Source organism: Dromiciops gliroides, chromosome 3, assembly GCF_019393635.1.
Source record: "Dromiciops gliroides isolate mDroGli1 chromosome 3, mDroGli1.pri, whole genome shotgun sequence".
Lineage (NCBI taxonomy): Eukaryota > Metazoa > Chordata > Mammalia > Microbiotheria > Microbiotheriidae > Dromiciops > Dromiciops gliroides.
In genome coordinates, this window is record NC_057863.1 from 654,454,922 (window position 1) to 654,475,361 (window position 20,440).

The 20,440-nt window shown below is 39.6% G+C and overlaps 1 protein-coding gene across 1 annotated transcript; it reads left to right on the forward strand.

The window, feature by feature from the left end:
- Positions 1-12,076: 12,076 nt before the first annotated feature.
- LOC122751137 (zinc finger protein 260-like) lies at positions 12,077-18,914 on the forward strand. The gene is made up of 4 exons (XM_043998077.1): positions 12,077-12,181; positions 12,266-12,361; positions 12,446-12,541; positions 15,105-18,914. The coding sequence occupies exons 1-4, from the start codon at positions 12,145-12,147 to the stop codon at positions 16,886-16,888; spliced, it is 2,013 nt and encodes a 670-aa protein (XP_043854012.1). The 5' UTR covers positions 12,077-12,144; the 3' UTR covers positions 16,889-18,914.
- The last annotated feature ends 1,526 nt before the right edge of the window (positions 18,915-20,440 follow it).

Below are 20,440 nucleotides of genomic sequence, written 5' to 3' on the forward strand. Positions count from 1 at the left end.
CTCTCACACACAGGCCAATTAGAATAAACCTGTCTTTTATTTGGACTCTAGAAGAAATGACCAAGACAGAAGTCAAAGACTTCCCTTCACCGGAAGGAGATGGCTTAGAAATATTTTCCTCCCTGAATGGAAGGGAGGCCAAAGCTTTTATAGAGGATAGATGGGGTGACCACCCGACAATGGAAAGTTCCTTTTGGGGGTGGGGTGGGAAAAGCTTGAATGAGCGGTGAGATGGGTAAGCTTCTGGAGTTATCTCTGTCCCCTGGCACCAGGTCTATAGAATTTTATCTACCATTTCTTAGGTGTGTCTGTCCTGCTATCTAGTTGACCAAGTTAAACTTTAATAGTCCCTTAATTCCTAGATATGTCCTAAACCCCATGTCACAAATGTTGCCTATATTTAAGAGGAAGTTCACCTAAAATTATCACTTATGAAAATTATGAGATTTTTGAGCTATTTGGAGTTATTGTTTTAATCAAGTATTTACATCGTTATTTTTAAAAGAGAAAATTGGTAATTGCACAAAGAAAATACCTTGTAAAATCTTTGCAAACCCACAAGTATTCTTAGATCCATCTCTACAAGGCTTTTTCTATATGGTGAAATGGGAGTGAAAATTTCAAGCCTACTTATAAGGTAGAATGAATTTCATCTAAGATTATTTGTCTATCATTTGTGGAAGTTATATATATCTTGGAGCAACTTAGTATTAACAAAGTTCTCCGCTCTTAAAGGAATAATTTTGCTTTAAGGGGTGAAATTCCTTTAGAGAGGGATATATGTGTATGTGTATGTATGTATGTATGTATGTATGTATGTATGTATGTATGTATACACACATATGTGTATATATATATATATATATATAACTCATTTTCTAGGGGTTTAAGTAAACTATCACATACTCACTATGTGGAATTCCAGAACATAATTAGTTTTCTTGATTTCTACTGATATAATTAAAGAAAAGGAAAGAAAAGGATATTGAGCAAATTTTTAAAGGAATGGTAAACTTTATTTCAATAAAGCTAGTTTAATTGGGTATTTTTCTTTTTGGTTTAGAAGAAACTGTATTTCCTCCCTCTTGATGAAAAAGTAACTAGGAATTTTATGCTAATTAGGAATTTATTTTATCATATTATTTTTAGGATTTGTTTAGGTTAAAGACATTTTCCACCAGCTTAATCTTGACAAATTCCAATTTTACAGATTTATTTTTACTTTAAGGTTGAATAAGAAATATTATTTTGTGAAAGTTTATTTAAAGGTTATTCCTTTAACATCAGGATAGATTTCAAGCTATTTTTTTTTTGTTGGCAGTGGGGATTAAGTGATTTGCCTAGGGTCACACAGCTAGTAAGTGTCAAGTGTCTGAGGCTGGATTTGAACTCAGGTCCTCCTGAATCCAGGGCCGCTGCTCTATCTACTGCACCACCTAGCTGTCCCTTTTTAAGCTATTTTTAAAGGAGAAATACTTTAAGGAAGAAATATTTACATGAAAAATATTTTGTAAAAAGCATTTGTGTGCATATTTAAGTAAAAGATCTTTTGTGTGATCTTGGAAGACATATTACATTTTATTTGTAAGCTAATGTATTGAAATATTTTGATTCTGATAAAACTTATGTCCAAACATACTGTGATTAGATTTTGTTTTATTTTTTATTTTACTTTTTATAATTAACATTTTTATTTATAGTTTGGGGTTCCAATTTTTATCCCTCTTTCCCTCCCTCCCCTTCCCCCTCCCTGAAGTGACAAGCAATTAGGTATGGGTTATACATGTATGATTATGTAAAACATTACCATATTTGCCATTTTGTAAAAGAAAACTTGATTAAAAGAAAAAATGAAAGCAAGTGAAAAATAGCATATTTCAGTCTGTTCCATCAATATCAATTTTTTCTTTGGAGGTGGATAGCATGTTTCATCAATAATCCTTTGGGATTGTCTTGGATCATTGTATTGTTGAGAATAGTCAAGTCATTCACAGTTCTTCTTCAGACAGTATTGCTGTCTCTGTGTACAATGTTCTCTTGGTTCTGCTCACTTCACAATACATCATTTCATACATGCCTTTCCAGGCCTTTCTGAAGTCATCCTGCTTGTCATTTCTTATAGTAAATAGTATTCTATCACCATCATATACCACAGTCAGTTTAGCCATTCCCCAATTGATGGGCATTCCTTTGATTTCCAATTCTTAGCCACCACAAAAAAGTTGCTAGAAATATTTTTGTACAAATATGTCTGTTTAGAAAAAAGGAAAATAATAAATATTGGAGAAGCTTTGGGAAAATTGGAACTCTAATGCATGGATGGTGGAGCTGTGAACTGATCCAGCCATTCTGGAGGGCAATTTGGCTATGCCCAAAGGGCTATGGGACTGTTCATACCCTTTAACCAAGTGGCACCACTGCTAGGTCTGTATCCCAAAGAGATTATAGAAGAGGGAAAAGGACCCACATGTACAAAAATACTTATAGCAGCTCTCTTTGTGGTGGCAAAGAATTGGAAATTGAGGAATTGTCCATCAGTTGGGGAATGACTAAACAAGTTGTGGTATATGAATATAATAGAATACTATTGTGCTGTAAGAAATGATGAGCAGGAGGATTTCAGAGAAACCTGGAAGGACTTACATGAACTGATAATGCTGACTGAGAGGAGCAGAACCAGGAGAACATTGTACACAGTAACAGCAACATTGTGTGATAAACAACTGTGATAGACTTAGTTCTTCTCAGCAATATAATGATCCAAAGCAATTTCAAAGAACTCATGATACAAAATGTTCTCAACATCCAGAAAAAAGAACTGTGGATTGTGAATGCAGATTGAACCATACTGTTTATACTTTGGGGCTGGGTTTTTTTTTCCATTTTTTTTTTGAGGTTTTTCCCTTGTGCTCTGATTCGTCTTTCACAATATGACATGTAGAAAATATGTTAATGTGATTGCCACATATAATAACCTACATCAGATTGCCTTTCTGTCTTGGGGAGGAGGGAGGAAGGGAGGGTGGGGAGAAACACTATGGAACGAAAAATCCTATGAAAACAAATGTTGAAAACTTGTCCTTACATGTAATTGGAAAAATAATAAAATACTTTTCTTAAAAAAAACAATAGGTCTGTTTTCTCCTTTGGGGAATGTCTTTGGCATATAAACTTAGCAGTGGTTATTGCTGGATCAAAGGGTATGCACAGTTCTATAGCCCTTTGGGAATAGTTCCAAATTGCTCTCCAAGAATGGTTGAATCTTTTCACAACTCCACCAACAGTGGATTAATGTCCCAGCTTTCCCACATCCCCTCCAACATCCAATATTTTCCTTTTTTGTTATATTTGCCACTCTGATAGGTGTGAAGTGATACCTCAGAATTGTTTAACTTTGCATTTCTCTAATCAATAGTGATACTAGAGATTTTTTCATAAGATTATAGATAGCTTTGATTTCTTTGTCTGAAAACTGCCTATTCATATCCTTTGACCATTTATCAATTGGGGAATGACTTGTATTCTTATAAATTTGACTCAGTTCTCTATGTATTTGAGAAGTGAGACCTTATCGGAGATATTTGTTTAAAAATTCTTTCCCAAGCTTTCTACTTCCCTTGTAATCTTGGTTACATTGGTTTTTGTTAGTGCACAAGCTTTTTAATTTTACAGAATCAAAATTATCTATTTTATATTTTATTTTATTTTATTCTCTATATCTCTCTTTAGGTCCCTAAATTCTTCCTCTGACCATAAATTCAGATTGATTCCATGCTCTCTTAATTTGCTTATGGTATCATCCTTTATGTGTGAATCATGTACCCCTTTTGTCCTTATTTTATGTTGTGAAATGTTGGTCTATACCTCATTTCTGCCTGTACTGTTTTTCCAGTTTTCCCAGTAGTTTTTGTCAAATAATGAGTTTTTGTTCCAAAAGCCTTGGATCTTTGGGTTTATCAAATACTAGATTACTATAGTCATTCACTATAGTGTAATTTCTATCTGTTCTATTCCACTGATCTACCTCTCTATTTCTTAGCCAGTACCAGATTGTTTTGATAATTACCACTATAATAATACAGTTTGAGATCTGGTCTGCTAGACCACTTTCTTTTCTTTTTTTTTTCCATTGATTCTCATGATATCCTTGAACATTTGTTTTTCCAGATGAATTTTGTTATTATTTTTTTCTAACTCTATAAAATATTTTTGATAGTTTGGTATAGCCACTAAATTAGGTAGAATTATCATTTTTAATATATTGACTCTGCCCACCCATGAGCAATCAATATTTTTTCCAATTGTTTAGATCTGAGTTTATTTCTATGAAAATGTTTGTAGTTCTGGTCATATAGTTGCTGTGTTTGTCTTGGCAGGTAGACTCCCAAGTATTTTCTTTCCTTTTTTCCCCCCAAGTATTTTCTATTGGCCACAGTTATTTTAAATGGGATTTTCTCTTTCTCTCTGTTGTTGCTGGACTTTATTGGTAATCTCATCAGAATGCTGATGATTTCTGTGAGTTTATTCTGAATCCTGCAACTTTGCTAAAGTTGTTATAAATTCAAGCAGCTTTTTATTGATTCTCTAGGATTTTCTTTCTTTCTTTCTTTTTTTTTTGGTGAGGCAATTGGGGTTAAGTGACTTACCAGGGTCACACAGCTAGTAAGTATTAAGTGTCTGAGGTCAGATTTGAACTCAGGTCCTTCTGAATCCAGGGCAGTGCTCTATCCCACTGCACCACCCTAGCTTCCCCTTTCTAGGATTTTCTAAGTATAACATCATCTGCAAAGAGTGCTAGTTTTGTTTCCTCATTACCTATTTAGTTCCTTTAATTTCTTTTTCTTCTTTTATAGCTCTAGCTACACATTTTAGTACAATATTCTATAGTAGAGGTGATAATGGGCATCCTTGCTTCACCCCTGATTGTATTAGGAAGACTTTTAGCTTATCCGCATTACAGATAACGCTTGCTGATGGTTTTAGATAAATAGTACTTATCATTTTAAGGTAGGCTCCTTTTATCCTATGCTCTCTAGTGTTTTTTTTTCTCTCTAGTGTTTTTGATAGGAATGGGTGCTGTATTTTGTCAAAGGCCTTTTCTGCATCTATTGAGATAATCATGTGATTTCTTGTTGCTTTTGTATTGATATGGTCAGTTACGCTGATGGTTTTCTTACTATTGAAGCAGCGTTTCATTCCTGGTATAAATCCCACCTGGTCATAGTGTATAGTGTATGACCCTTGTGATATATTGCTATAATCTTTTTTTGTTTTGTTTTGGTTTTTGTTTTGGTTTTGGGGTTTTGCGGGGCAATGGGGGTTAAGTGACTTGCCCAGGGTACACCCAGCTAGTAAGTGTTAAGTGTCTGAAGCCGGATTTGAATCAGGTTCTCCTCAACTCCAGGGCGGTGCTTTATCCACTGCACCACGTAGCTACTCCCCAGCTATAATCTTTTTGCTAGTATTTTATTTAAAATGTTTGCATCCCATATTCATTAGCGAGATTGGACTGTAATTTTCTTTCTATGTTTTGGCTTTTCCGGATTTGGGTATCAGCACCATATATGACTCCTAAAGGAATTTGGTAGGACTCCTTCTTTACTTATTTTTTTTCAAATAATTTATATAGTATTGGATTCATTGTTCTTTAAATATTTGGTAGAATTCACTTGTGAATCCATCTGGTCCTGGGGATTTTTTTCTTAGGACTGTTCATCGATGGCTTGTTCAATTCTTTTTCTAAAATTAGGTTATTAAATATATTTTATTTCTTCTTCTGCTAATCTAAGTAATTTATATTTTTGTAGGCATTCATCCATTTCATTTAGATTGTCAAATTATATTGACACATAATTGGGCAAAATAGTTCCTAATAAATGTCTTAATTTCCTCTTCACTGGTGGTGAGTTCACCCCTTTCATTTTGGATACTAGTAATTGGGTTTTCTTCTTTCCTTTTTTGGATCAAATTAAACCAATGGTTTATCTATTTTATTGTGTGGGTTGTTTTTTTTTTTTCATAAAACTAGCTTCTAGTTTTACTAATTAAATGGTTTTCTTACTTTCAGTTTTATTAATCTCTTCTTTGATTTTCAGGATTTTCAATTTGACATTTAGTTGGGGATTTTTAATTTGTTCATTTTCTAGTATTTTTAGTTGCATACTGAATTCATTTTATTGATGTAAGCACTTAGGGATATAAATTTCCCTCTAAGAAATTCTTTGGCTGCATCCCATAAATTTTGATATGTTCTCTCATCATTATCATTTTCTTTAATGAAATCATCGATTGTTTCTATTATTTTCTTCTTTGACCCACTTGTTTTTTAGGATCAGATTATTTAATTTCCAATTGCTTTTTTTGTTTGTTTGGTTTTTTTGGTTTTTTAGTAAGGCAATTGGGGTTAAGTGACTTGCCCAGGGTCACACAGCTAGTAAGTGTTAAGTGTCCTAGGCCGGATTTGAATTCAGGTCCTCCTGAATCCAGGGCCGGTGCTCTATCCACTGCGCCCATCTAGCTCCCCCCCCAATTGCTTTTCAATCTCCTTCAATTGTCCATTATTGAATGTAATTTCTATTGAATTATGATAAGATTTTAAGGATTAGATTTTATTGTCAGAGGGAAAAGCTTTTCTGGGCCCTGAAAATTCTTTTTTTGAGTTTTAATTCTTAGGTTTATGGTGTCCTTGGGCCATTCTATATGGGTAATTTAAGAGAAGCATCAGCAATCAGCAGTCAATAGAAACAGTATCTGAGATCTAAGGCTAATAAATATCTGATTATATCTGTCCTTAGGAATAAGGCAGGGAAATACCTTGGGAAAGGATTGGGCATTCCCATATTAGAAAATCTGTCTACCTATTATTAGAATAAACAGTGTGACAGCTTGCCTTTGTAGAAAAAACAGTTTAGACAAAACTAACCAGGGCAGCTGGGTGAACAGTGGACAGAGTACCAGGCCAGGAGTGAGCAAGACCTGAGTTCCAATCCTATTTCCGGCACCAGCTGTGTGACTTTGGGTAAGTCACTTCACCCTGTTTGCCTCAGTTTCCTCATCTGTAAAAAGATCTGGAGAAGGAAATAGCAAACCACCCCAGTATCTTTTGCCAAGAAGGCTCCATCCCCCAGCCTTCCAAAAAAGGGGGTCATTAAGAGTCAGAATTGCCTGAAACAGCTGAATAACAACAAAAACACCAACCAACAGCCATTTAACAGCACATGAGACTCTGCACAGCCAGATTTCCCCCCCTTTGCTTTTAAGGGGAAGATCTAACATTTTCTCACTTCTCTGGGATCAAGATTAGACATTCATATTTTGCAGCCTCTGTTTAGGTTGCTTTTCTTTTTTTCTTTCGTCATCATTGAGTGTATGGTTTTTCTGGTGGACTTGTCTATGTTGCACTTCCCCCCTCTCTCCTGGGCCAGTCCACCTGGATCTAGTGGAGCCAAATGACTTTATTAGAGGTGAATATCAAGACCCAAGCTAAGAGCACATGAGTACAAGAGTCTGTGACTGGTTTTAGCCCTGTTTGGGTAAGCCAGAATATACTCTTGACACTGAATGATGAAACAAAACTACCTTTAGTGTAAATACCAATCCAGTACAAGTTTTGCTCCATTATATGCATTGTTGAGGTATTTGACTTAGGAATAATGAGCCTCCTGAATATTGTGAGAAACCTACCTTCTAAGCCAGACTGACTTTGTTTTGCCCAAGGATGTCTTTATAAGAGTCATTTCTGGTATTTTGGATGTTTCAGGAAAACATTGACTTTTAAGGATGTAGCTGTGGACTTCACCAGAGAAGAATAGGGGCACTGGACCTGCTCAAAGGGACTTATACAAAGAAGTGATGATGGACAATCATAGGAGCCTGGATACCTGGGTAAGGACAGGTTTTTTTCTATAATTTTAATTCAGAATCTCAGCCCCCTCACCAACCCCTAGAATTCAGGGGGAAAGTGTGTGTGTGTGTGTGTGTGTGTGTGCATGCACACATGCTCTCACGTGTTTCAGTCTTTATTGTCTCAATTTCTAGAACTCCTGGGTATTTCTGCAGTACTCTGTTAACTCTGATGTTCTGTGAGAGCTAAGAATATGTTTGTGATGTTTAAAATCTAAATATGGGTTCTAATCTGCCCCCTCCCGGTTTTTTGGGGGAAACTGGCTAAGATTTACTGATAAATTCAGCAAGAGTTTAGGCTTTTAAGGACTTATTAAAGTATATTAGAAGTTAGTGAAGAGAGAGAATGGAAAACCCTAGTTTAGATCTATTCAGAATAGCCAGAGAGAAACCCTTGCTTTTTTGTAGCAGTCCACATGAAGTCCCCCACCACGCCAATGTCCTGGACGAAAAGGGGGACCCCTCCTTTTCTCTGTCTGCAGCCACCAAGCCAGTTCCTGACGGAAAAAAAGGAAGATCCAGTAAGCCAGCCTCCACTTCCTACTTCCTGTCTCCCTCCCCAAAAGGGGAGGGTCCTTCAAACTGATTGGTTGAGAGTGGTCTCCTGTTGATGGCGTAGTCCACAGCCTCTGAGAACAACACCCCTACTCAGGTTGGCCACTGTGGTCTGCATTTAATCATTCTTAAGTAGGTTCTCAGTCAGTTTCTCAGTCTCACCCAATTCAATCAATTCCAAATCAATCTTCAGGTGGGGCCCCTGGGCATCTGCCAAATCCCCATTATTTTATCACATGTTCCATATACAATGTAATATAGTTTCCAAAACCTTTTAGATCAAGATAAAGGGTGTTTCTGTTCTTTGTTCCCTGGTGAAGACTTTTGCTTCATACCACTAGCAATTGGCACTTTTGTGGTCCTGTCTCAGACCTGATCTTCCCTACTCTTCTACCAGCTTCAAGTCTTTTCCCCAAGTGACCAAGGGAGATAACTGCAAATATGAAAAATGTTCATCCCAAATGGGTGTGTTTTTAAAATAATCACTATTGCTATTGGTATCAGTTTGGGGTAAGCATATTTGATTACCAATATTATACCAGTAAAGGACTGACCATGTGCCTCGCTAACTTCTCATGGTCTCAGCATATGGTAGAGAAAGCAGGGAGAGAACTTCAGCATACATGTTAGCACAAGCAGGAGAAGAGCCCCAAAAGACCCATGTTGTGTCTCCCAGAGAGGCAGTGTGTAGTCCCAAGGAGACCCAAGAGAGCTAGTGAGAAACAAAGACCATGTGGTTTGAGAGAAGCAGGAGAGAAGCCCTGAAGGTTTCCCAGGAGCCTTCACTTGGTGGTTCCCAAGGGTTTTTATCCCCTTTTGAATGGAGGCAGGTCATTATGATGTAGGAGGCAAAAAGGAGTTAACAGAAAAACCTAAGACACAAGCTTTAATTCAGATATTGGCTCTAAAAGGGAGTCAGATCCCAGTTAATGGATAACTCATGTTAGGTTCTCATACCCACAGTGATCAACATCCATAATGGGCCAGAGTGGGTTAGATCAAAATAACAATAAAGGAAAAAGACAACCTATAGAAATTCTAATGAAAAATGATTATATTTTGAAACTAGCTATGAGAATCAGAAAGAGACATGCGCAGAAAAGGCCAAATTTGTCCCCAGATTCACCTTATGACGTGTAAACCCCCAAAACACACCTCCACTGAAAAGGGACAAATTGGAACAAGTCTGATAGCACTGACCTGGAAAAGAAAACAGGTGGTGTTTTATTGCCAATACTGTCTGACCAGAGCAACCCCCCTCATTATTTGAGAGATACCTTTCCACTATTCTGGATCTCTCCCTGTGATCACTCACAGCATTGCAATAAAACTTGGGAAACTGAGTCACTGAGTCTTCTAATTCTTTTGAGATGACTCACAATCAAATTGACCCCAAATTATATCCCACATCAATTATACATTGATTTAAAGCTAATGGTTAGCAACATTCAGTTCCATTGGTTGACATGATTTAATGAAAGTGGTCTACATTAAAATGAACTCTATAGATCATATCAGGGAAAAGAAGGCAAAAGACCCTCCTCAAGTTGCTCACAGCAAAGTCCATTATCTAGGGGTTGTTTAATCCCATCAGTCCTTCACCTATCTAGACAAAAGAATCTGTCTCCATTCCTTTTGTTCCCAAAGGTTTGTCCCAGATGAGATTTGATGAAGTTTCTCAAGGAGAACTGGAATTTGGGGTCAGGATGGGGAAGGACTGAGAAAGTGCTCTCTGGGTCCCCCAATAATTATTTTCTCACATAGGGATGATCATAAGAGTGCTGCCCCCCAGGGTTGTGAGGATCAAAGAGGACCATATTGGGAAAGAGCTTGGCCCAGAGTAGGTGCCATGGAACTGCTAATTTCCTCTCCTCCCCACCTTCCATCCCTCTGTTAGATCAGGTCCTGTGAGCACCTTCTCCCTGGGAGACCCTCTCCACTCTGTCACACCTAATAAGTCAATGAACATATGATGGCTAAGGGTTGGGTTTAGAAAGACCAAAACAGTCCCTGCCCTGTCCTCAGCTTCTCTTCTAAGAAGCAGATAAATAGATCTCTAGGAGACTCATTGAGAGTATATGACAGATAACCTTGGCAGGGGGGGAAAGCTTCAGCTGCTATGGGAAGGTGGAGAGGCCTCCTCACAAAGGTGGCATTTGAGCCTAAGCTGAAGGAAGGCAGGGATGCTCAGATGTAGGGCTGAGGAGGGAGGGCCTTCTAGCATGGTCAGTCAGTTCAGCACACAATTATTAAGCACCTACTGTATGCCAGGCACTATGTTAAGTGCTGGTGATGAGAGAGATACCGAAATAGGTCTAACCTCCCTCTATTGCTTCACCCCTTCAGGAAGGAGGGAGGGGAGGGAGGGACAGAATTTGCAACTCAGAATTTTCAATAAAAATGTTTATTAAAAAACATAATGGGGGCAGCTAGGTGGCACCGGCCCTGGAGTCATGAGAACCTGAGTTCAGATCCAGCCTCAGACACTTAACACTTACTAGCTGTGTGACCCTGGGCAAGTCACTTAACCCCAACTGCCTCACTAAAAAAAACACCAAAAAACAAAAACAAAACATAATGGGGGAGCAGCTAGATGGCACAGTGGTTAAAGCACCGGCCCTGGATTCAGGAGTACCTGAGTTCAAATCTGGCCTCAGACACTTGACGCTTACTAGCTGGTGTGACCCTGGGCTAGTCACTTAACCCCCATTGCCTGCAAAAACAAACAAACAAAAAAAACCATAATGGGGGCAGCTAGGTGGTACAGTGGATAAAGCACCAGCCCTGGATTCAGGAGTACCTGAGTTCAAATCTGGCCTCACACACTTGACACTTACTAGCTGTGTGACCCTGGGCAAGTCACTTAACCCCCATTGCCCCGCAAAAAACAAAACAAAAACATAACAGGGGCAGCTAGGGGGCACAATGGATAAAGCATTGGCCCTGGATTCAGGAGGACCTGAGTTCAAATCCTGCCTCAGACACTTGACACTAGCTGTGTGACCTTGGGCAAGTCACTTAACCCTCATTGCCCTGGAAAAAAACAAACAAACAAAAAAACATAACAGAAAGAGGCCAAAGACAGTCCCTGCCCCCAAGGAGCTTACAGCCTAATGGGGGAGATACCATTTTAACACAGGAGAACAGATATGCTATTCCCCAAGATAAAGAGGAAATAAGTAGCAGAGGGAAGGCACTATAGAATTGAGAGGGGTTGGAATGGGGGGGGGGGGAGACAGAAAGCCTGAAATACATAGATAATACTACAAATGTCCTTTCTCTGTGTGTCCTGCTGGGCCTTCTTAGCAGACCTTTTCCTTGACATGGAAACAAACTAATAGTTATGCCCACAGACATTTTGGTGAGATTCTAAAGTTTGGAAGGTGCTCTGTGTATTCATCATCTCGTTTCATCCACACAACCACCCTGTAGGGTAAGTCCTAGAGGTACTTTTATCCTTATTTTCCAAGAGAGGAAACTGAGGCCCAGAGAGAGTAAGCGATTTGTATGAACTCATATAGCTAAGAAGTGTTAGGTGGAATTTGAACTGAGGTCTCTCAGAAGAGCCTGGGCTTGAATTCTGAGATAACTGTCCAAAGTTGTTTTACATCTCATTCCATGAACAGGGCTTCAGGTTGTCCCAAACCAGATGTGATCTTCCCATTGGAACAAGGAGAATCATCATGTATGTCAGAGAGAAAAGATTCCAGTGATACCTGTCCAGGTGAGTGAGTGAAAAACAGGAGGAGAGGAATAACTGTCCAAAGTTGTTGGGTTTTTTCCTTCTCTCATCTCATTCCATGAACAGGGCTTCAGGTGTCCAAACCAGATGTGATCGTCCAGTTGGAACAAGGAGATTCACCATCTATGTCAGAGAGAAAAGATTCCAGTGATACCTGTCCAGGTGAGTGAGTGAAAAACAGGAGGAGAGGAATAACTGTCCAAAGTTGTTGGGTTTTTTCCTTCTCACATCTCATTCCATGAACAGGACTTCAGGTGTCCAAACCAGATGTGATCGTCCAGTTGGAACAAGGAGATTCACCATCTATGTCAGAGAGAAAAGATTCCAGTGATACCTGTCCAGGTGAGTGAGTGAAAAACAGGAGGAGGGGAGTCACAGCTGAGCTGTTCATTTGAGGGGCAGTCCCTGTGTAGTGTTGCTCAAGCAATAAACATGTATTAAGCACCTACTGTGTGCTAGATGCTGGGTTTGGTGAATTGGATTTATGCTCCATCCAAGTCTCCCATCTTCTATGACTAGTCTGCATCAGGAGCAATTAAACATTGCCCCCACCTTGGGGTAGGTTATAGGGCAAGTTGGGGCCACACCTTAGGAGTGTCAGGTTTTAAGTTTGGGTAGACCTCCCTTGCCATATTACCTCATAGTCCTGGACTGACTTACTTGTCAATTCCAGTGGGGGATGCAGATAGCAGCTGTCATCATAAATGCAGTTACCTGCATGTATGGGCATTCTGGGAATGATGTGAGGAGGCACTGAGCCTGTCATAGTGTGAGGTGGGCAAAGGTCAAGGATAGCCTTTTGCACCGGAAACATTAGGTGTGGCTCTTGAACCTTGGCATAGTTGATCATGAGCCAGTGAAGGTGGTAGTAAAACTATAATTTGCTATCCAGGATCAGGGCAATACAGACCCTTCTGATCTCCCCAAACTTAGGATGTCCCTGAATGTTCCCCATGCTCCAAATTGTTCCAAGATTCCAAAGTCTTTGTAATTGAGACTTGAACACCTCCTGGGATGAGTTCCTGTAGGCAAGGACTTAGGTTCCCCAAGACTTCAACTATTCTAATTACGGGGCCATGAAGGGACTGGCAGCCAGCTCTGTGCCCAAGTGACTTAGATGGAACCAAACATAAAGAGTTGCAGGATACTGGAAACCAGGTTACTTTTATACCAGAGGACCCTCAGTGGGTCCATAGCGGCACCCCAGTTTCCATTAAGTGAAAGCTTTGGAATAAAGACCACCAAAGGAAGGGACATTCTTGTTTATTCATGTAGATGTAGGTGAAAGACCTCCCATCCAAGTCACAGCTGTGGTGATTAATCATAATAATGGTGGAGAGTATAAGTCCTTGAGCAGCTTAGGTGATTATGACAATTTCTGTGCTAGTTGTCACAGGTGGAGCTAAATGGACACCCTTGGATTGCCTCAACGATGCCATGTATTTAAATAATAAACAATATCAGATACCAAAGGGGTTGAAAGGCATCTCCTTGTTGATAGAGATGAAGGAAATGGCAGTATTTATTTAGCTATACAAATTGCCATCATAGTAATCCTATTGTCTAGTAACTGACCCATCATTAGGAGCTGAATAAAGTTGCTGTGCCAATCCCTGTGGCTATTCTTCACCTTGCCAATATGGCCCCAGGTGAGGGTTGTAAGGTTACTGATCTCACCAGTACCTCTTTATCTATTCCTATGGCTGAGAATGTTCTGTAGCATTCCGTCTTGTTCCTGGATCCTCTCTGCTCTCTGGATTTTCATGGCCTTATTCACTCTTGGTTCTTCTCCTTCCCATCTCACCACACCTCACTCTCTTTTCCTGGCTCTTCATCCATGTCATATACTCACTACGACCATACCCCAGAGGCCTGTCTTGGACCCTCTTTTCTCCATGCACTCTCTCACTTTGTGATCTCATCAGTTTGGGTTTTTTGGGGGGAGGCGGGGCAATGGGGGTTAAGTGACCTGCCCAGGGTCACACAGCTAGTAAGTGTCAAGTGTCTGAGGTCAAATTTGAACTCAGGTCCTCCGGACTCCAGGGCTGGTGCTCTATCCTCTGTGCTACCTGATCTCATCAGTTCTAATGGGCTTCAATGAGGGTTTCTTTGCAGCTGATTTTCATTCCTGTTTATCTAGCCCTGGTCTTTCTCCTGAGCTTCAGTCCCGTATCGCCAACATCTTCCCGGGCATTTTGAACTGGACTTCCCTGGGGCATCTCAAACTCAGCATATCGAATATGTGCCCTCATCCTCCCAGTCCCCCATGTCTTCAGCTTTGACATCATCCTCCACTCCACACACTCAACCTAAGTAGCCAGTCTGTTGTGAAAGTGTCATTTCTATCTGGCTTCCAGATATTTCTCTATCGTGTTTAAAAAGACATCCTGGTAGACTTTAATGGGCTGTATGTTAGGAATCCAGACACACTCTCAGCTCAAACTTATGCACTCTGGCTTTTTTACATTTGCCATATAACCTTTTAGGGATAAGAATTTGTTATTATAGATATCATATCTCTTCATGATTCCAATCCTTATAGATCACAGATGATTCCCTAGGGAACCAGTCTGTAGTTTCCAGAATTAAATTTTTGTAAATTTAATAATTTTTTAAGACCTGTTAATAAAATTTCTCTGTCATCTAGAGTTACTTTAAGTGTCCTGGAATATAATTCACTTAGTCCTACTTAAATTTAAAACAAAGAGATGCTTGGTGGGTTTTTTTTTTTAATCTGAACATATTTTGGTTATCAAATTGTACCTTAAAATATATTCTGTCCCTCCAAATTATTGATCATTTTCTTTAGTAGAGGAAACAAGATGTAGAATTTGCATTGTAAAGCAGATTCCTCTCACCCAGCACAGAGTACATTGGAGATTGACACTTTTCTTCTTTCTTTCAGAGTTCCTTAATCAGATGACCAGGTGTGAAACAGCAGAGCCAACCATAAATCCATGTGTCTCTCCAGAAGAGTCATCTGAGGAGAGAGTTAAGTCAGATGGTTCCTTGGAAGACAAATTGGGAGAAACCTGGGAACATGATGTAAGAGTAGAGCAAAAGAATTGCAATCAGGACAGACAAGCCAGTGAAGAGACAGCTGTCCACAAAGAAATTTCTACTGAGTCTGTGTTTGAAAGTTGTTTGAGTCTAGGTTCAGTCCTTGTTCCACAAGAGGGAGTTCACACTACAGATAATATTCAGGAGTGTGATACACAGTATTCAGACCTAGGTGAACATGATAGAGTCTTTTGTGAGAATGATCTTTGTGATTCTAATATATGCAGCAAATCAGTCAGTTCCCCTTCAGACCTTATTCACTCTGATAAAGAGCATAATGAAGAAGTACACAAATGTAATGAGTGTGAAAAATCCTTCGCCAGTAGAAGATCCCTTAGAAATCATCAGAGAATTCATACAGTTCAGAAACCCTTTGAATGTAATCAGTGTGGGAAATGCTTTGTCCGTGATGAGCAGCTTAGTTCTCATATGCAATTTCATACTGGAGAGAAACCCTTTGAATGTCGTGAATGTGGGAAATGCTTCAGCCAGAAAGGACAGCTTAAATCACATAAAAGAGTTCATACTGGTAAGAAGCGCTATGAATGTGGTCAGTGTGGAATAGCATTTAGCAAAAGTTCTTCCTTGACTGTACATAAGAGAATTCATACTGGATCAAAACCCTTTGAATGCCCAGAGTGCCGAAAATGCTTTATCAGTAGTGATCACCTTGCTAAACACAAGAAAACTCACACTAGAAAGGAATGTTTCAAATGTAATGAATGTGGTAAAACTTTCAACCAAAGTTCTCGCCTTACTGCACATCAAAGAATTCATACTGGAGAGAAGCCCTTTAAATGTCACCAATGTGAGAAATCTTTCAGTGATAGTAGGCAGCTTAGTAAACATAGAAAAATTCATACTGTTGAGAAACCCTCTGGAGGTAATCAAGGTGAGAAAGCTACTAGCAGTAGTTCTAACCTTAATGCACATCAGAAAATTCTTACTGGAGAGAAACGCTTTGAATGTAATGAATGTGGGAAAGCTTTTACCAGTAGTTCTAACCTTAGTGCACATCAGAAAATTCATACTGGAGAGAAACGCTTTGAATGTGATGAATGTGGGAAAACCTTCAGCCGTAATGGGCATCTCACTTCACATAAGAGAATTCATACTGGAGAAAAACCTTTTGTATGTCTTGAATGTGGGAAATCTTTTAGCTCTAGTGGATCTCTTTCTAAACATAAGAAAGTGCATACAAGAGAGAAACTCTTTGAATGTCATGACTGTGGGAAGTCCTTTAGCCGTAATAGCCAGCTTATGGCACATAAGAGAATTCATACTGGAAGGAAACCCTTTGAATGTGGTGACTGTGGCAAAGCCTTTAGTTGCTGTTTTTACCTTACTGTACATCAGAAAAGTCATATGGGAGAGAGTCCCTTTGTCTGTGATGATTGTGGGAAATCATTTACCTGGAACAGTTCCCTCATTCTACATAAGAGAGTCCATACTGGAGAGAAACCTTTTCAATGTCGTGTATGTGGGCAATCCTTTACCTGGGAGGGGCAGCTTACTGAACATAAGAGAATTCATAGTGGGGCAGAGAAACCTTTTGAATGTGTTCGGTGTGGAAAAGCCTTCAGACTGAGGTCTCAACTTCTTAACCATGGGAGAATCCATTTTGGATAGAAACCTATTGAATGTGACAAATATGGAAAATCTTTTACCTAGTATAGGCAGGTTTCTAAACATGAGTGTATTACAACAAAGAAATCTTTAAATGTATGTATTCATTGGAAAACTTAATTCTATGTTATTCTATATGAGGAACTCAATATACCAAATCCTTTTAAATATACTTAATGTGACATATCCTTCTCTCATAGTGGAAAATAGCTCAAGAGAGCTCACACTGGAGAGAAAAATTTCAAATGTCAATATACTTAATGTGACATATCCTTCTCTCATAGTGGAAAATAGCTCAAGAGAGATCACACTGGAGAGAAAAATTTCAAATGTCAATATACTTAATGTGACATATCCTTCTCTCATAGTGGAAAATAGCTCAAGAGAGAGCTCACACTGGAGAGAAACATTTCAAATGTCATAAAGGCGACATTTCCTTTCCTGGAATAGACATCTTACTAAACATAAAGAGAATTTCTTGATACTGGGCTAAAGAAATGCTTTGAAAGCAATGAGTGAGAGAAAACCTTTAGCTGTAGTTCTTGTGATATGATGCATCAGAGCATTCATTCTGGAGAAATACCTTTTGAACAAGGAAGGTAGAGAACCCTTTACCTCCTACAAATAGCTTATTCTGAGAATTCATGCTGGATCAAAGAATCAATTTGAATTTCACAAATGTGTAAATCCTTTACATAATCACAGAATATTGAAAGCTTAAAGGTACTTCAGTTGCTATCTAGTCCAGCTCACCTATTAGAGAAAACTTCCACCAGGACATGCCTGACAACATTATTCTCTTACTTGAAGACTTCCAAGGAGTAGGAACCTGCCCCCCTCTTTAGGTATTATTTATTCCCTTTCACTTTTTGTTAATGGTTAGGAAGTTTTCTCCAATTTTGAACTTAAATTTGCCTATGTTCCACCCATTGTCCCTATCTTTGCTTTTTTGGGGTGAAACAATGAGTCTAATCCCTTTTCCACTGGGCAGCTCATCAAATGCTTAAAGACAGTAATTGGCTCCTTCCTTTCTATTCTCCATACTAAACATTCTCTAACAGGCACAAGCCCTTCAACTGACTTGGACAGAAGGCCCTTCGCCATCTTTGCCCTTCTTTGGACCTCTTTGACTCATCATTGTCCTTAAACCATGATGCTAAGGACTAAATACAATATACTATATGAGGTCTCATGATGGCAAAGTATAGTGCAGTGATCATTTTCCTATTCCTCTTATTGCAGTCCAAGATTGTATTAGCCTTTTTTTTTTTAGCTGCTATATCCTACTGCTGATTCATATGGAACTTGTGGTTCCCCCAGAATCCAAGATCATCTTCAGAACAACTGATTTAACTGTTGTTGAATGCAGCTGGAGATGAGCTGATCTGCTGGGGGGCAACTGAAATCAGTGTTTTAAAAAACGTAGAGTAAAAGGAAACTGGCTATACCTATCGCTTTTTGTTCTGGTTTTCCCAGCTTCTGGCTATTTTGTGAAAATCCTTAACCCTGCCAGTTGCTGCCCCTCCCAATCCTGTTTGGCCTTCTCTGTGGGCTTTCTGTTGTTGTGCAAAACCACTTATGTGACAGCTTCCTGGGGCTCTGCCTTCCTAGTGACTCCCCGCGCTGAAGTCTATTTCAACCTTGTCTCCCCTATGCTTCGCGGGTACCCCAGTGCTGTTTTTGCCTGGGGGCAACTGAAACCAGTGTTTTAAAAACGTAGAGAAAAAAGGAAACTGGCTATATCTATCACCTTTTATTCTGGTTTCCCCAGCTTCTGGCTATTTTGTGAAACCCCTTAACCCTTCCAGTTGCTGCCCTTCCCAATCCTTTTTAGTCTTCTCTGTGGGCATTCTGTTGTTATATAAAACCACTTACGTGACAGCTTCCTGAGGCTCTGCCTTCCTAGTGACTCCCTCCATGATGAAGTATATTTAAACTTTGTCTCTCCTGCACTTCGTGGGTACCCCAGTGCTGTGTGGTGACCCCAATTGTAATTCTCTTGCCTCCATTAAAGACCCTTTGTTGTTGCCACTTTGGTCCGGCTCCTTAATTTGGGTTGATATATCTGATGTCAAGTGTGATTCAAAGACTTTCGTGGGCTAGCTACCATTTACAATCTCAGATGCTCAGTACCGGTGGATGGATGCCCCTTGTGTTCTCGTGTGGATTTGACTGGTAAGCTGGCCTGCCAGAGTCTCTTGAAGTTTTTTGAACTCCTGCCTTTTTTTTTTTTAGGTTGCATTCCTGGCTCTTTAATTAAACGTTTATTAAAATCACCCATGGGCAAATTTGGGTCCACTCTGAAAGGTCCCTCCAAGTGGTGGGTTGCTGGGCTAATGTTTTCAAATTATGTACTTCAAGTAGTTGGATAATTGGCAGGATTTACTCATCTGACCCTCAACACTGCTGGCTACAGTGGGGCTTGGATCACAACAAAATGAAAATTTTTGTGGTTTACTTTTGATTCTGCTCACCCTGAGACTGAGGGTCCTAAATGGGACACCTCTCCCCCGTGGTCCCTTGAAACAATCAAGCAGGAATCTGAATCTAGACTGCCCTCCCTTCAAGAGAACATCCTACAGTTGAGATCAGGAAAAGGGAGGGTGAAGAGTATGGTATGTGTAAGGACACATACACCGGAGGAGGTCTCCAAATTAAAGGAGAAAACAACAAACCTAAAATCAGCTGTAAACTGAGGTAGATGCTCTCTTTAGGGGATTTAGATTTCTCTTTCCTTCAAAGGGGAAAGATAACTGGAGAACACATCTAAAACCCCCTTTTCCCCTAAAGAGCAGAAAAACAAAGAAAGACAATGTCTGTGAAATTAAAGAAGATTTTTATCAAGCAGGGAAGTAAAATGTGTGCATGGGAACAGCTGAGTAGCCCCACTAATGTGTGTGTGTGTGTGTGTGTGTGTGTACTTTTTAAACAAAGGAAGGCAGGGAATTGGAGAGAAAAGGTCAGCATTGGACAGTTCCAACAAAGGGACTGAGGCAGAAAGCCCCATTTCTAAGGGCCTGGGGAGTGAGGAATTCCAGGTATTCCAGCTGTGGCCCTTTGATACACAAATCAGAAAGCATTCCAGGTGATAAACTGGCCTGGCAGTTCAAGGCTCCAGCACAGATAGATAAGGGAATGTGTCTGAGAGCCACTTAACCTACAGTTAGGGGAGTCTCTGAAGATAAGGGTTTCTTTCGAAGGTCCATAAACCACCAAATGGCTCGCGGTCTGCTTCAAAGCTCCTGTGTGCTTAATTACTTTCAGAGTTGCTGATTTTCCACATGTCCACCTGGGTCTACTCTCCCACTACAAAGGATTGTTGGGAGATCAAGCCACTGTGTATCTAAGCTAATACAGCTAGTCATCATACAGCCCTTCTCGGTTACCTGTATAATTGGGAAGCTCAAGCACAAATTCACTTTTTCACACGTTAAGGCTTTATACAGAGATTTAGAAGAACTTAAAGAGACCCTGAAACAGATGTCTACTTCTGATGTGGGCAGGAAATTTGGGGTCAAATTGATCGTGAGTCATCCCAAAAGAATTACAAGACTC